At 45.0% G+C, this 16,588-nt stretch overlaps 1 protein-coding gene and 1 non-coding gene across 2 annotated transcripts in view; both read left to right on the forward strand.

Annotated features, from left to right (window-relative positions):
• Positions 1–1,334: 1,334 nt before the first annotated feature.
• TUFT1 (tuftelin 1) overlaps positions 1,335–16,588 on the forward strand; it is a 42,483-nt gene continuing 27,229 nt past the window's right edge. The window contains 1 exon segment of the mRNA XM_045479220.1: positions 1,335–1,481. Within this exon segment, the coding sequence (XP_045335176.1) occupies positions 1,422–1,481 (60 nt within the window). The 5' untranslated portion in view covers positions 1,335–1,421.
• On the forward strand, positions 5,114–5,218 carry LOC123600162. The gene has a single exon (XR_006713537.1). It is a non-coding gene; the product is annotated as a U6 spliceosomal RNA (small nuclear RNA).

Here is a 16,588-nt window from a genome sequence, read left to right on the forward strand (position 1 = left end):
TAAAAAAAACCCAAAACTTCTATTCTGCAAATTAGATATTTTCCCCCAAATGAATCCAGCCTTGATTTTATTTTAAATTAAATATTAAAATGATATATCTATACCAAAATCCTTGACTTCTCATTCTTTTTCCTGGCTTATTTGGAGGTCTGTTTTATGAAGAAACCATTTTAATTTTAGAATTTAGAGGCTGAAGCTGGGGTTTTCTTTACCTCACTTTTTAGAGGCCTTTACAACAGGTCAGATGGAACCCAGGGAACCTATGTTTCTAGCACCTCCATTCTCTCCTAAACAATCTTTTGGGAATAGAAGGCCAGTAAATGCCATCTCTGAAGGTTAAAAGAGACAGACTAGAATTGGGTTTTATTCTCTTGGGGCCCAGGGATATCCCCACCATTCACCTCCCAGGTACAAAGTCACTCATCCCTTCCCACCTGGTATGGGACTCAGTCCCTACCTGGGAGGTAGCAAAGTTTCTGTCATTCCTGCTTTTGTGTTGCCTTGAAGAGGGACCTAGCTGTTCATCAGAGCCTGTTGCCAAATTCAGGGGTATTGAGTGGGTCAGACCTCCCGCGTGCTTTCCATGTGGACCACAGCCCAGGGGAGCCGCCAACCTGAAGAGAGAAGCTGGGCTGGAAGAGACCCCATCCTTGTCCATCCTCTCCTCTAGGTCCTTAAAATGCTAGTCTGGGCTTTGGGAGCAAATGCCACTGGAGAAGTTGAGGTTCATCGTTTCTCAAGAATACAAAATCCTTTTAAGGCAACGTGTCCCGCCTTTCCAGACCATATAAGGGCAGCTTTAGTATAATAGCTTCTACAAAACAAGCCCCACCCAGAGCCAAGCTGGCTTTGACTTTGGCCTGGGCCTCCTGCCAGGGCAGGGCACCTGCCAGACTGGCTTAGGCCAGTCTGAGTGAGTTGGCCTTTGGTGCCTGCATTTCTACGGTGATGGAGGAAAGGTTTGCTCAGCTACACTAAGGTAGCCTTATATATGGGGAGAGGAGAGTGTAAGGGAAGTTTTTTCCCCAACTATCCTCTGAGGGGCAGACAGGGTGATTCTCTTTTACCAACACTGACCTTGGAGTTGAAAGGAGAGAAGTGCAAGACTAATGCACGTTTGAGGTACAGCCACGCAACGCTGGACAAAATTTCAGTCAAGCAGCCTCAGGTAGCCTCCAAGCCCCACCTTTATGTAAATCTAAGCGAGGGCCGGTGGGCGTGTCCCGGTGCTTCTCGGTAACGCCCACCCTGCTCTTTAGCTCACTCTCATTGGCGAACGGCATCTTGGGGGCGTAACCAACTAGCAGTCCCCGCCCCCGACGCGCCTATACAGGGGAAAGGTTCCGCGCGCGCCTGCCTAGTAGGAGCCGGACCGCGGGGCCGGGGGTGGGTGTCCGCGCTGCTACCGCCGCGGGAATAAGATGAACGGGACGCGGAACTGGTGTACCCTGGTGGACGTGCACCCAGAGGGGCAGACCGCGGTAAGACGAAGCGGCTACGCCGCCTCCCCCGCCCGGTATCCTCGCTTCCCAGTCCCGCCCCTCCCGTGCCCCGCGCCGAGTTCGCTGACATCACCTGGGGCCGGCTGGGGGCCGTCGGCTCCTCGCCGCGCTCCTCCCTCTTTTTTTCTGCCGTCTGGTGGCGGGCAGCGGGGGTCCGCGAGGGCTCGCGGGAGGAAGGCTGTTCGGAGACTCGGGGCGTACCTGCCCTCTAGGAGGACACTGCGGCTCCTGCCAGCGACTCCGCGCGGCTTTCCAGGGCGCGCTACTCGGGCGTCCTGCGGGAGGTGGACTGGGTGGGAGGAGAAATGAGCTCCCGGGACAGGATCCCTGCGCTCTTGGGACTCTGGGTCCCCGACGAGGGGCTCAGGCATTTCTGTGGGTCCTGGTTGGGTCTCCGACGAGGGGCTCAGGCTTTTCTGTGGGTCCTGGTTGGGTCTCCGACGAGGGGCTTGGGTTTTTCTGTGGGTTTTGGCTGGGTCCCCGACGAGGGCCTCAGGCTTTTCTGTGGGTCCTGATGGCCTCAGAGGCCCTTCACAGAATTTACTGGTGCTTTGGTGGTCGTAAGAAGACAGAGTGCAGCCCAGGGCTTGGACGGGGTGGGGTGGTAGGACGCCAGGCACGCCGAGATTGGCCCGGAACGCCACCTTTCGCTGGAGGGAATTAGGGCTCTCCGCTTGGGGGTCACCTCTCGGCTCGGATTTCGCCTTCCCCTAGCAGTTCTCCTGGCTTCCCTCCCCCATCGGCCAATCGGTGGCTTCCTGGGACTGTTTTATTCACGTTGTTTACGTGTCCAGCTTCCAGGCTCCGGAATGAGGGAGATGCTAGAACCTAGGCTGAGAAGGGAAGGGTCGTGACCCACGCGAGGGCTTCCGGAGAAGTGAGGGTGGGGGAGAGAGGGGCGTTCCCCAGGGCTAACACATTTGCCTTGCTGCCCTCACTCCCTTGGCTCCCGGTCCCTATTCTTCTCCTCACTCGGGTGACCATATGATTTTCCCTCTTCACTGACCGAGGAGGGTAACTTGTGTCTGAATGTTTCTAGGCTTTGCTAGGGAACTTGACCCAGAACGGGTGTGTACTGTTCCATCCATTTTTCAAGCTATTGTGGGTGAGAGTGAAATGGAGCCGAGGTGATGGGGAGTTTGTATCCCTCCATTCCTCCTCCCTCCACTCTGTATCTGTTTCCCTTGCTCCCTTCCACTCCCAGCATGCCCCCTGGGGAGCTAAGGCCCCTGGATTATGGCTCTTCCTCACAGAACAATTCCCTAGAGTAGTTTCTCATCTCAAGTACAGACCGTCAGTTGTGTTCCCAGTCCCCTCTCCGTTTCTGTCCAGTCCGTTAGTATTTCTGCCATATTTCAGGTCTGGCTACTGCCCAAGCCCAGTCCCTCATTTTCTGTAGTTTCTTACTCCCCCAGCTATGGAACTCAAGAGATAGGGAAGAAATCCATCTATTGTGTCAGCCCCAAGTCCTACTCCATTCTCTTGCTCACTGTTTTGGAATGGTTGAGGCAGGGAGAAAGAGTATGAGGAAAATAAAGGAAAGGAGTGTGCTGGGCTTCTTTTTGCTTGCTGTGAAAAAGAGATCCAGAAAGATTTTAAGACCAAGATGTTGGTACTGTTCAAAATGATTTTGACATATTCTTTTGTCCTTTGATATTTTCTTGCTTGCCTCGAGGGGTAGAAAGAGTCAGTAGGAAAATAGTGAGCAAGGAATTCAGTCAGTTTCCAGCCATGGATTAGTTTGAGGCTAATCAGAGACTTCTAGAACAAGGGGAGACAGAAATTCCCTTTATTCTTTTTTCCTAGGCTGGACTTGAGAGGTATTTTACTTCAAAGGTGTGAATGAAATGACCATGGCCTGTATCTGTTCTTGGAGACATTCCTGAGCTCTTACGGAGGGGGAGGCAGTAGTAAACAATCAGTCGGGGACAGGCTTTGTCTTGGGATTCCTCTCCTCTGAGCCAGCCTGAAGATAGAATTTACTGCTCTGGGGGCGCCTGGGTGGCGCAGTCGGTTAAGCGTCCGACTTCAGCCAGGTCACGATCTCGCGGTCCGTGAGTTCAAGCCCTGCGTCAGGCTCTGGGCTGAGGGCTCAGAGCCTGGAGCCTGTTTCCGATTCTGTGTCTCCCTCTCTCTCTGCCCCTCCCCCGTTCATGCTCTGTCTCTCTCTGTCCCAAAAATAAATAAACGTTGAAAAAAAAAATTAAAAAAAAAAAATAAATAAAAAAAAAAAAAAAAAAAAGAATTTACTGCTCTGGACAGTCACCAGGAGGCTGTAGTGTATGTTCACACCATCGAGTGAGTGCTCAGTGCATGTGCAAAGTGAGTGGATAAGTATATAAATGAATGGATGTGTCTCCTTGTGTCAGCAGTGTAGACAACTTAACCAACTAGTGTGTCCTAGTGGGAGTCAGGACCCTGGGACTCTGTTAGTGTTTCCCGACCAGCCAGGCTGTGTGCCTTGGTGCATCACACTTGGACATGGAAGCATGGCTAATGCACCCTGGATTGTTGTTGTTGGAGGCAGACGGAGCAGGTGCAGTGAGCCAGTGGTTTTCAAACTGCAGATCGCCACTATGACCAGTAGGCCTGAAATCAACTTAGGGGGTTGGACCCGAGCATTAGCAAATAAGTAGATTCCAATTAGATGACATTCTGGAACAGGCAAAACTGTGGAGACAACAACAACAAAAAAATCAGTGGTTGCCAGGAGTTTTGAGCATAGAGGGGAGATGAATAGAGCACAGAGGATTTTTGGGGGGCAGTGAAAAAACTCTGTGATAGAAGTCTTTATCCTTTTGTCCTAACCCACAGAATGTATGGCATTCACTTTACTTGAGTGAGCCCTGAGGGGAATGATGGACTTTTGGTGATTATGTTGTGTCAGTGTAGGTTCATCCTTGGTTTAAAAAAAAAAAAGTACCATTCCAGTGAATGATATAGATAATGGAGAAAGCTATGCATATGTTGGGGCAGGGGGTATATGAAAAATCTCTGTATGTTCTGGCTGATTTTGTTGTAAATCTAAAAATTCTCTAAACTAAATAAGGTCCTTTAAGAAAAAGAAATAGAATTAGTGCTATTACAGTGTTACAGTGGACATTTTTGGCAAAAGTTTAGTTTCAGTTATATGTATGTATACACATTATATATATGTGTGTGTCTGCTTATTAGATCTTCAGGTAAAATTTGTTTTAGGTCAGAGAAGCTTGCAAGCCACTGTAGTGAGTTATGCTGGCAAGGAGAAGCACAAACAAACCTCAGACATTTTTATTAGACATTCGCATTAAGTTCCTTTGGTTGTAAGCAACAGAGACTATCCAGCTAACTTAAGCAGAAGAGGAATTTATTAGAAGGAAATGGGCAGCTCACAGAAATTAAGGGAAAGCTTAAAAAGTGTGAGCCAGGGGCACCTGGGTGGCTCAGTTGGTTAAGCGTCTGACTTTCGTTCAGGTCATGATCTCACAGTTGGCGAGTTCAAGCCCCATGCCAGTCCTGTGCGGACAGCTCAGAGCCTGGAGCCTGCTTCGGATTCCGTGTCTCCCTCTCTCTCTGCCCCTTCCCTGCTCTCTCTCTCAAAAATAAACATTAAAAAAATGTGAACCAAGGCTGTCCACATTGGCAGCACATGTACTAAAATTGGTACACTACAGAGAAGATGAGCATGGCCCCTGTGCGAGTGTGACACGCAAATTGGTGAAGTGTTCCCTGTGTGTGGTGGTGTTATAATAGCATTGTATGGTGACACATGGTAGCCACACTGTGGTGAGCACAGCATATTATATGGAGTTGTCAAATCACTACGTTGTACACCTGAAACTAATAGAACATTGTGTGTCAACTGTACTTCAGTTAAAAAAAAAAAGTGTGACTCCGGGTCTGTATAAGTGGAAGGAACTAATGGAGGGTTTCTACAGGTGGGTGAATTGGTTCCAGACCTTTTTGCAGTTCTACCCAAGATCCCAAGGAGAGGGCATCATTGGCCCCTCACCTGCCTTGGCCAGGGCATTGTGGAGGTCCTTGATGGACAGGTGCACCAGCTTACCCAGGAAAGGAGAGAGGTTCTCCAAAGCAAAGCCCAAGTGCTCTTATCAGTAGAGGAGGATGGAAACTGTGTGGCAAAAGCAGCAGATGTTCAGGGGCGCCTGGGTGGCTCAGTCGGTTAAGCATCTGACTTCGGCTCAGGTCATGATCTCACGGTTTGTGAGTTTGGGCCCCACGTCGGGCTCTGTGCTGACAGCTCAGGGCCTGGAGCCTGCTTCTGATTCTGTGTCTCCCTCCCCTCAGCTCCTCCCCTGCTCACACTCTGTCTCTCTCTCTCTCAAAAAAAAAAAAAAAAGATTAAAAAACAAAAAAACAGCAGATGTTCACTACATTGGACTTCGGTTCGAATGATCTCGGTTTCTTTCTTTTTCTTTTTAAATAATTTTTCAACCAAAGGAATATATGTTCATGATTTCTAAAAGATCTAATAATATCAAAAGGCTTTTTTAAAAGAACATAGCAGGCAGGTTCCTACCCCAAGCCCTGCCCCATGGAAGTAGCCACTTTCAACTCTTACCTCTTTTGTTGGGGTTTACCCGCCTTGTTTCTAAATAATATGCTTATAGTGATACTTCTTGATTTGTCAGTTTTAAACGTCTGTTGACTTCCTGCTGTAGGAATTCTAGAAAAGTTTATGCTCCCACTCCTTACACGTTCCCTTTCCCTTCTCCCATCCTCCCAGTGTATTTACATAACAATTTTTGTCTAAACTATGATTTCTGTTAATAGCATTGTGGTTAAGAGCCTGGTCCTGGGAATCTGACCCTATAGTGGGCTGGAGTCAGGGCTTTGATGTTTGTTTTGCCCAAGATCACTTCGGTAAATTACTTAATCTCTTGCATCTTGGTTTCTTCATCTGTAAAGTGGGGATAATAATTTCACCCTCTTCATTAGATTGTTATAAGGATTAAATAAGATAATGCATGTGAAACATTAACCACAAGGCCTGGCACATGGTAAGTGCTCAGATGTTGGCTGTTATTTTCTGCTTGCTCTACTTAATGGCTTAGAGGAGACTATATTAGCCTCTCATGAGACCCCTGCCCAAGGGATGGAGGGAGAGTCTGAGAACTCTCTGGTCTGGTCAAGGTTTGCTCCTTCTCATTATGTTAATATTTATTCTTATCTGTTCCTTTCCCCTTTCTTGTACCAGTGGAGGGTCTTAAGGATGCGAAGGGGCCTGTAGTAGTGTAACTACTCTCTTACCCAGAGTAACCTTTGCTAGCACCAACTCAGCTAGGACAGGTTTTAGATGAGTGATAGTCAGCGTTTGTATCTTGGCATCCCTCTCAAGGGCCCTTTCCTCCTCCTTTTTCTGACTCATGGCTCAGGCAGCTGGTGTCCTATGATGCTCTGGGCCCCTTGGTAAGAGGATTTTAAGTAATCTATCAGTGTTACCCTTCCTTAGAATATTCGTATTATTTTCATCTTCTCTAATTTTTTTGGTCTTGATCAATCTTGGCTAGAGAGTTTCTCTCAATGCCTAGGTGGATTTGGAATCTTTTCATCACCTACCGTCTGAACCTTTGTCTTTACCCTGGACTAGGTGTTATGCCTAATTTAGGATCTCAGAAGCTGAGTTAGTTTAATACCAAAGTCTTTCCTGAGCTCCATTCCTTTAAAAAAAATTTTTTTTTTTTAAACTAAAGTTGTGATTTATTGAAGGCTTACTATGGGCCTAATTTTTCTGTAACCACTTTAATTAGGTATAACTCATGGACTGCACAAATAACCTATTTAAAATGTACAATTCAGTGGCTTTTCGTATATTTACTGAGTTATACAGTCATCAACACAATCAATTTTAGAACATTCTCTTTACCTATAAAGAAATCCTGATCCATTAGCAGTCACTCTCCATTCTCTCCCAACCCCTTCAGCTCTAGTCTCCTTTCTTTGTCTGAGATTTCCTGTTGTAGGTATTTTAGTAAATGTAATCATATAATATGTGATCCTTTGTGACTGGCTTCTTTCAATTAGCATGATGTTTTTATGGTCGATCATGTTGTAACATGAATCCATACTTCATTCCTTTTTTTTTTTAATAATTTTTTTTAGTGTTTATTTTGGGGAGAGAGAGAGAGAGACAGAGTAGGGGAGGGGCATAGAGAGAGGGAGACACAGAATCTGAAGCGGGCTCCAGACTCTAGGCTCTGAGCTGTCAGCACAGAGCCCGATGCGGGGCTTGAACCTGCAAAGTACAGGATCATGACCTGGGCCAAAGTCAGACACGCAACCGACTGAGCTACCCAGGTGCCCCTCATTCCTTTTTATAGATGAATAATATTCCCTTGTATGGATATATTTTCAGATATGTTCTTCATGGATAAATGTTGGTAGACATTTGGGTAGTTTCTGCTTTTTGTCTATGATGACTAATGCTGTTGTGAACATTTACTTACAAATTTTTGTAAGTAAATATATTTTAAATTCTCTTGGAGAGACATACCTAGGAGTGGAATTGCTGGGTCAGAATATTTGCATTTTGAAAGAGGATTCCACTGGAGTCATTGATGCTTACTCCAAAGGAATGAATAAAGTCTAAAATGGTGAAGACCCTGTCTCTCTGACACCAGGGTGGGGAAGAAGCTCCTGGGCAGAGGAACCTTTCAAGTTTGGTGGCTGCCTGTTGCTTCCACTCCTGACACCTGGCCCAATCTCAGCCTGTAAATTCCTCCTCACACCATTCCAACTCCCCATTCATTGCCAGATTCTTACTTTCCAGAGCACTATAGCTCACATCTCCAAGCCTGCCAGGAATTTGGGGAATTCTGAGCTCTACCAGGGGATCTGGGATAGGAGGCTTACCCAATCATCTGGCATTTAGCGCCAGCGTTTGCCCATATTTTTCTGGGGTGGGAGGTGGGGTGTTCACCCAGATGATTTCGGTTCCAGACACATGTGCTCAGAGAATGTGAGATGAGCTTCCCCGCCTGCTGGTAATTATGGTACATGCCTCTTTGGGTCACAATGCAGAGTTGTGAAATACCTTTGTTTCCTCGGGGTGGGGAGGTTTAGTTAGGGGAAGAGGTATGTGCCAAGGAGGCTGGTGGCCTAGATTTAAGCCTGGCCAGCAGAGGCAGGAAGAGGAGAAGAAATATAGGGTACGATGGGGATGGGTAGATGAAGGAAGAAAAAGGAAATGGTTTTCTAGGATCTGGGGGCACAAAAGCAAAAAAATGACAAAATGAAAAGTGAGGGGAGGGGGCGCTGAGGAACTGCCCCTTCATTCCAGGCTGGCTGAGCCCCTAGTGGGTTTCCTGAAAAGAGACTGGCTCAGCAAAAGGGTATCTCCTTCAGAGTTGGGCATTCAGGAGCCCACCTCCCTCCTTGTACACACTCACTGTTAGGCCTCTTAGGCCGCAGTGGTTCCCTGTGCCGGGTGTCCGGGTGATGAGAAGGGCTGCCCTGCTTAGGGTACCACCCTAAATCCTTTTTCTTGTTTCACCTCCCAATCACCCCATCAGCCCTCTGCATAGTGCTTGTCCAGCCCATGCCTCTGGGCAGGTAGCCAGACAAAAGGCAGACACCTGTTTTGTTGGCTAATCTGTGGGGAGGAGCGAGAATAATTCTTTGTGTCATACTCAACAGAAGGCCATTTCTGGGCTTGAGAGCTCTGTAGAAGGCAGGACCAAGGCTGCCACATACCTCTTAGTGGAGGGGCTTGGGAGCCTCAGCCAAGAGAGGGGAGGCCCCAACCACCCCCATCTGGCCCTCTTTGACATTTCGGGTCTTTCCTTGTCCTGGCCTCTTGGGAACCGTGTTTAAGTGGCTGGCTATTCCCATTTCTCAGAGGGGAACCCTGAGGTTCAAACCTGCAGTGGTTTGAGAGACCACATACATTTCAGGTGGGAGAGGGGACAGGACTGAAGGACCAGGTGATGGGGGAGTGGTTTATAGAGTGCAGACGTATTGAGGATGCTGGTTTCCAGCTCAGGGATGATCTCCACTGTGCTTACTTCCTCCTGGAAAGACCCTGACTCTCACCTGCCACCCATCTCTCGTGGCCGCCAGAGCAGCCTGGGGAGTGGGAGCAGGGGAAGCTTATTTTCCCATACATCCACAGATCTTGGACAGATCTGCCCCTTTCCACAGGAGCCTGGAGTGTGAGAACCTCTGGGATCTCCCTATCATTTCTCCCCAGTGTCTTGATCTCTAACCCCTCAGCTATGTGTTTATCCCCTCCCCGCACTGAGGAGTGACTCACAGCTGGAGATTTGTTTGAACAGAGGTGAGAGGCTGCCTGTAATTTGGAGGTGGCTGGGCTTCTCCCCAAGAATGTTTATGAGGTTAGAGGCTGCTTACCTTGTGATTAGCTGTTTCTTTTTCTCTAGAGAAGAAGGCTCTATTTCTGTTGTGACTTTCAGGGAGTCCCCAGTGGGACTGCTAGACATTTTGGGGCATTCCTCCAGCTCCCCGGAACTTGCTCACAGCCCTGAGATTACTCTGGCTCCAGAAGACAACCAAAGGCGCCAGAGAAGGGCTGGTTTTCCTCCTGGCCTCTGGGCTGGGGCTGTGGGTTGAGGTTCGTGGCCTTGCAGACTGGATTCTCTGGTTCTGGGGGCTTGAGGTGCCAGAGAGAAATCTAGATTTGTTCACGGGCTTCATTTAGACAATTGGGCTCCCCCACCCTCCCTGGGGCTCCTCAGAAAAGTAATGCTGTCTCACTTTTGTGAAGTGATTTATGGTTTGAAAAGCACTTTCACGCTATCTTACATATCTTCCTACCCTGCCTTAAGCGTAGGCATGGTAGGTTATTATCAGTCCTATTTTGCAGATAGAAAACTGAGGCCCTGAGAGATAAAGTGATTTGCTCAAGGATTAATAGGTGTCAGTTGGACTCAGACCCCACCTCCAACTCCAAGTTTAGCACTTTTTCTTGCCTTCTCTTCATTTACATATGAGACTGGTGCTGCACAAATACATTTTTGTTGCTAAAGTTTAAAACACTGTGCAAGTATGGACTGAAGGTCCCTTTACTCCCCTGTCCGTCTCTCGTTTAATGTGTGTAAGTGCAGTGCTTTTCCCATGTACTTGTATTCTGGAAATGCTCTGTGGCATGGTGGTTGGGAGCAAGGACTCTAGAGCCACAGGGCCTGGGTTTGGATCCTGGCTCTGTCCCTTATGAGGTATATGGCCTTAGGCAAGATATTTAATGTCTGTGCTTCAGTTTTCTCATCCATAAAAGGAGAATGTTGATAATAATATTTACCATCTAGTTTTATAGTGAGGATTACATGAGTTAGTATATATAAAGCCCTTAGAACAGAGCCCAGTAGGGCTTAGTACATAGTAATTGTTATATATAGGAATTGGCAATTACTGTGAATGTACATATTATGTAGTTAAATAAATAAGAAGTCATTTTTTTTTATGAATTGGCGACTTGCTTTTTTTCTGTGCTATCTTGAAGATCATTTTCTGTCAGTTCATAGAAGTTTATTTGTCAGCAGTGTAGTATTCCAGAGTATGGGTGATACTTTATCCATACTTTTCTACTAGAGGGTACTTATGCAGTTTCCAGTTTGTAACTATTTGTAAACAGTATCATAGTCAACAGTTTTACACATATATCTTGGGACAAATGTGTGTGGATTTTCATAGAACATATTCCTTTTTTTTAAAATGTTTGTTTATTGATTGGGGGGGAGAAGGAGGGGGAGAGAGAGAGAGAGAGAGAGAGAGAGAGAGAAGGGCAGAGAACGAAGAGAGAGAATCGCAAGCAGGCTCTGGGATGTCAGTGCGGGAGCCTGACTTGGGACTTGATCTCATGAACTGTAAAATCATGACCTAAGCCAAAATCAAGAGTCGGACACTTAACCAAGTGAGCCACCCAGGTGTCCCTCATAGAGCATATTCCTAAAAGTGGCATTACTGGGTCAAAGGGTTTACAAAATATACAAACACTTTTCATTAATATTGCCAAATTAACTCCCAAAAATACTTGTATAAACTTACACTCTAACAATATATGAGATTACTCTTTTTCTCTGCACCCTCACCAATCCTGGATATTATCAGGATCTTTACTATTTGCCAATCTGTTGGTCTAAATATGATATTTCTGCAGGATTTACATGAAGAAAAGTACATTGCTTTATGAAAAGCAAGAAAGAAGGCTTGTATGTATGGGAAGTTTTTTTTTTTTTTTTAAAATTTTTTTTTTCAACGTTTATTTATTTTTGGGACAGAGAGAGACAGAGCATGAACGGGGGAGGGGCAGAGAGAGAGGGAGACACAGAATCGGAAACAGGCTCCAGGCTCTGAGCCATCAGCCCAGAGCCTGACGCGGGGCTCGAACTCCCGGACCGCGAGATCGTGACCTGGCTGAAGTCGGACGCTTAACCGACTGTGCCACCCAGGCGCCCCTGTATGGGAAGTTTTAAAGCCTAAGCAATAAAATGGACAGCTGTGCACTGAACTCTCAGTTTAAGAAATAGAACATTACCGATCTTTCTGAAGTCCCTGGGATCCCTCCTAGTTCATAACCCTCTGCTTCCTTCACAGAAGTGATCACTGTCTTGAATTTTGTGTTTATTTCCTTGCTTTTTGTTATACTTTTCCCACATGCACAAGTGATATAGTGCTTGGCTTGGCATGTTCTGAACTTTACATTCATGGTATTGTCTGTGTTCTATAGTTTTTTTTTTTTTAAGTTTATTTTTTAATTAATTAATTGTGAGAGAGAGAGACAGAGAGAAAGCAAGAGCAGGGGAGGGACAGAGAGAGAGGGAGACAGAATCCCAAGCAGCCTCCATGCTGTCAGCTCCGAGCCCGTCACAGGGCTCAATCTCATTAACCGTGAAATCATGACCTGAGCCGAAATCAAGAATCGGTTGCTTAACCAACTGAGCCACCCAGGCATCCCTTAAGTTTGTTTGTTTGTTTATTTATTTATTTATTTATTTATTTATTTATTTATTTAAGTATCTACACCCAGTGTGGGGCTTGAACTCACGACTCTAACATCAAGACTCCTGTGCTCCTCCGACTGAGCCAGTCAGGTGCTCCTTCTGTAGCTTAATTTTAAACTTACATTAATTTGGAGATTCATGCATCTTCATTCATGTCGATGCATGAAGCTGTAGTTCAGTTATTTTCACAACTGAATACTAGTTCATTGTTCTAATACGCCAGAGTTTATTCATCCATGTTCTTATCAGTGGACCATCTGGGCTGTTGTCAGTGGTTAGCCATTACAAACAATGCTGGCATGAACAATACCTCTGCATGCTTCCTCTCACCCTTCTTAAATATGTGAGTCTAATGAAATTCTCTCCAAAGATAACTCATTGTTTTGTTTGTTTTTAAATTTTTTTTTAAATGTATATTTCTGAGAGAGAGAGACAGAAACAGAGGGCAAGCAGGGGAGGGGCAGAGAGAGGAGGAGACACAGAATCAGAAGCAGGCTCCAGGTTCTGAGCTGTCAGCACAGAGCCCGACTGGGGGCTCCACCTCACAAACCAAGAGATCATGACCTGAGCCGAAGTCAGTCCTTAATCAACTAAGCCGACTAGGTGTCCCGATAACTCATTGTTTTAACTTACATTTCCCTGATTACTGGTGAGGTTGAGCATCTTTCCTGTATTTTTAAATTTTACATTAAAAATTTTTTCGAATAATAGATTTCGTCTAGCCCAGTATAGGCAAAGGCTATCCTTCCAACAAGTGATCAGCATAAAAAGAAATTATTTGATCTTTTTGTACTGTGTCTTTGTACAGAACATCTCTATTTGGACTGGCCACATTGAATCTCAAGCAGGCTCTGTGCTATCAGCACAGGGCCTGATGGACTCAAACTCATAAACTGTGAGATCATGACCTGAGCTAAACTCAAGAGTCGATGCTTAACTGACTGAGCCACCCAGGCACTCCTCAGTGTGTATTTTTTGAGAACCTACTCTAAGCCAGGCACTGTGCTAAATAAGCTAGCCATGTCTTCAAGGAGCTTATGATTTTACTGGGGAAGTTGCATAAATAAGTAGTTATAAAGAAATGAGGTCAGTGTTATAGTGTAGTATAGGGTGTAGTGGGTGCAGGGAGAGGCTCTGACTGAGGAGTGCTGGGGTAAAACCCTTAGAGAAAGGATGCCCGGGCTGGGAATTCTCCAAAGAGGAAAGGGAGGGGAAGGGACCTGGAAAGAGAAAACAACATGTGCATTTATGGGGTGGTGAAACATGTATTACATTGGAAGACTCGTCAACAAAAGAGATGTAGATTTGGGTACAACTGGATCAGGAAAGTTTGGGATAATTAGAGTGTAGGGTACAGGTAGGATAGTGGGCGATGTCCACATGTTATGTGGTATAGGTAATGATAGGCCTAATCCTGAGGGGATTTAATACCATGAGGAGTTTTAATTCCTTTTAAAGATTTTATTTAATGATGACATATATATAGAAAAGTACATAGATCATAAATGTACAGTCAAGTAATTTCACAAACTGGACACATTCCTCTATCCCGCATTCAGATCAAGAAACAAATCATTACCAGCACCACAGAAGCTCCTGCTTCTAGTCATTTCCCCCTTCTAGTTGTTACCTACCCCCATCCTTTGGGGGTAACCACTACTGTGACTTCTAAAGCATATATTAGGTTTGCTTGTTTTGATACTTTTTATATAAGTGGAATCATTTATAAGTGGAACACATTTTGTGTTGGAATTCTTTTGCTTAACATTTCTGGGACATTTATCCATGTTGCATGTACAGTAGTTCATTCTTTTTCATGGCTATATACTGTTCCATTGCATGACTATACCACAATTAATTTGTCCATTCTACTTTTTTTTAAAAAAATGTGGTTTTAAGGGTGCCTGGCCGGCTTCATCAGAAAAGCATGTGACTCTTGATCTCGGGGTTGTGAGTTCTGGCCCCACTTTGGGTGTAAAGATTACTTTAAAATCTTTAGGGGCGCCTAGGTGGCTCAGTCAATTAAGCATCCAACTCTTGATTTTTTGTTCAGGTCATGATTCCAGGGTCGTGGGATCAAGCTTCACCTCAGGCTCTGTGCTGAGCATGGAGCCTGCTTGAGGTTCTCTCTCCCTTTCTCTCTGCCTGCCCCCCCCCTCAAAAAAATAAAAATAAAATCTTAAAAATAAAATGTGGTTTTATATATGTATGTTTATAATCTCTATACCTTCATGGGGCCCAAACTCACGACCCTGAGATTAACAGTTGCATGCCCTGGGGTGCCTGAGTGGCTTACTCTTGATTTCAGCTCAGGTCATGATCTTTTAGTCATGAGATCGAGTCCCTACCCCCTACCCCCCACCGTGAAGCCCTATGTGTATCAGGCTCTGTGCTGAGCTTGGACCCTGCTTAAGATTGTCTCTCTCCCTCTGCCCCTCCCCTGCTCCCTTGCTTTCACATGCTGTCTCGCTCTCTCTCTCTCAAAAGAAAAAAAAAAAAAAAGTTGTATGCCCTACAACTGAGCTAGGTGCCCCTATCCATTGTATTCTTGAACATTTGGATAATTTCTAATTTGGGGCTACTATGAAAAATGCTACTGTGAACATTCTAGCATCATTTTTTTATGAGAATTTTTTTGGGTGGGTGGTGGGGGGAACATAGGTATGCATTTCTGTTGGGTAGATAACTAGGAATTATAGGGTTTGCAAATGTTCATCTTGGTAGATATTTCCAAAGAGATTATGGTAATGAGCAATCCTGCCATCAGTGTATAAGAGTTCTGTTCCATAGCCCCCAATGTTTATTTTTTATTTTCATTTGTAGTCATTCTGATGGGTATTTTGTAGTATTATTGCCTTGTGATTTTAATTTCTAATTCTTCATTGATGATGACTGATGAGACAGAACCCTTTTCATATGTTTATTGACCATTTGGATATCCTCTTATTCTGTGTCTCTCTCACTCTCAAAAAGAAATAAACATTGAAATTAAAAAGGTTTGCCTTTGCAAAATTTTAGTTTTGCTCTTTACATTTAAATCTGCAATCCACTTGAAACTGATACTTGTATACAGCGCAAGGTAGAAGTTGTACTTTAACTTATAAGCCTATGCTTATGGAAAATATTTTGAAGAGGAGCATTATGTCAAATTTTGAGGAACTGACACTTTTGTGTATCTACATGTTTTAGTCACTGTGTTTTCACTTAAGCATCATACTGTCCATCTTACCAATGAATACACTAAGGCTAAGGGAGAATAAATCAATACACACAACAAATAAAAGCCAGAGTCAGTGTTTGAGCCCAGGTTCCAAATACGATTCTTTTTCTGCAAAGAGAGAAAGTCAGTTGGGCTTGAGGGGTCATGGACCAGGCAGTAAATTTGGGGGTGATGTAGGCACTGTTGTATATCATCTCATTCTGTCAAAATAAATATATTTTCTAAAATACAAAAATAAATATATAAGAAATAAAAAGAGAATTTGACAGTAATCTACAAAAGGGAGGGCAGGGAAAGGGGCTTAGGTTGAATACCTAAGTTTAATTAGTTTAATCTATTCAATGGAGTACTGGTGGCCATTAAAAGCCAATTTTGAAGACTGTTTAGTGTGATGGAAATTAAAGATGAAATATTAAAGGGAAAAAGAATCTGCCCCTTGCCCACTCACACTGTTTCTCTCTCTCTCTCTCAAAAGTAAATAAACATTAAAAAAAGAAAAGAAAATAGAATCTTTTATGTTCATGAGAGATATTAGTCTGTAGTGTTTTCTTTTCTGTCTTTAAAAAAAAAAATTTGCTGGGCCACCTGGGTGACTAAGTCAGTTGAGTGTCCGACTCGATTTTGGCTCAGGTCATGATCCCAGGGTCGTGGGATCTAGCCCGGTGTCGCTCCGTGTGGAACCTGCTTGAGATTCTCTCTCTCTCTCTCTCTCTCTCTCTCTCTCTCTCTCTCCCTCTCTCCCTCTCTCCCCCCCCTCCCACCCTCCCTCCTTCCCCCTCTCTCTCCCCTTCCCTCCCCTCTCTCTCTCTCTCCCTCTTCCTCTATCCCCCCTGCCATCCTTTTCCCCTGCTCACATGCTCATTCTCTGTCTCTCTCAAACTAAATAAAACAAAGAAACAAACACATAA

The sequence above is a fragment of the Leopardus geoffroyi genome, chromosome C1 (genome assembly GCF_018350155.1).
Source record: "Leopardus geoffroyi isolate Oge1 chromosome C1, O.geoffroyi_Oge1_pat1.0, whole genome shotgun sequence".
Lineage (NCBI taxonomy): Eukaryota > Metazoa > Chordata > Mammalia > Carnivora > Felidae > Leopardus > Leopardus geoffroyi.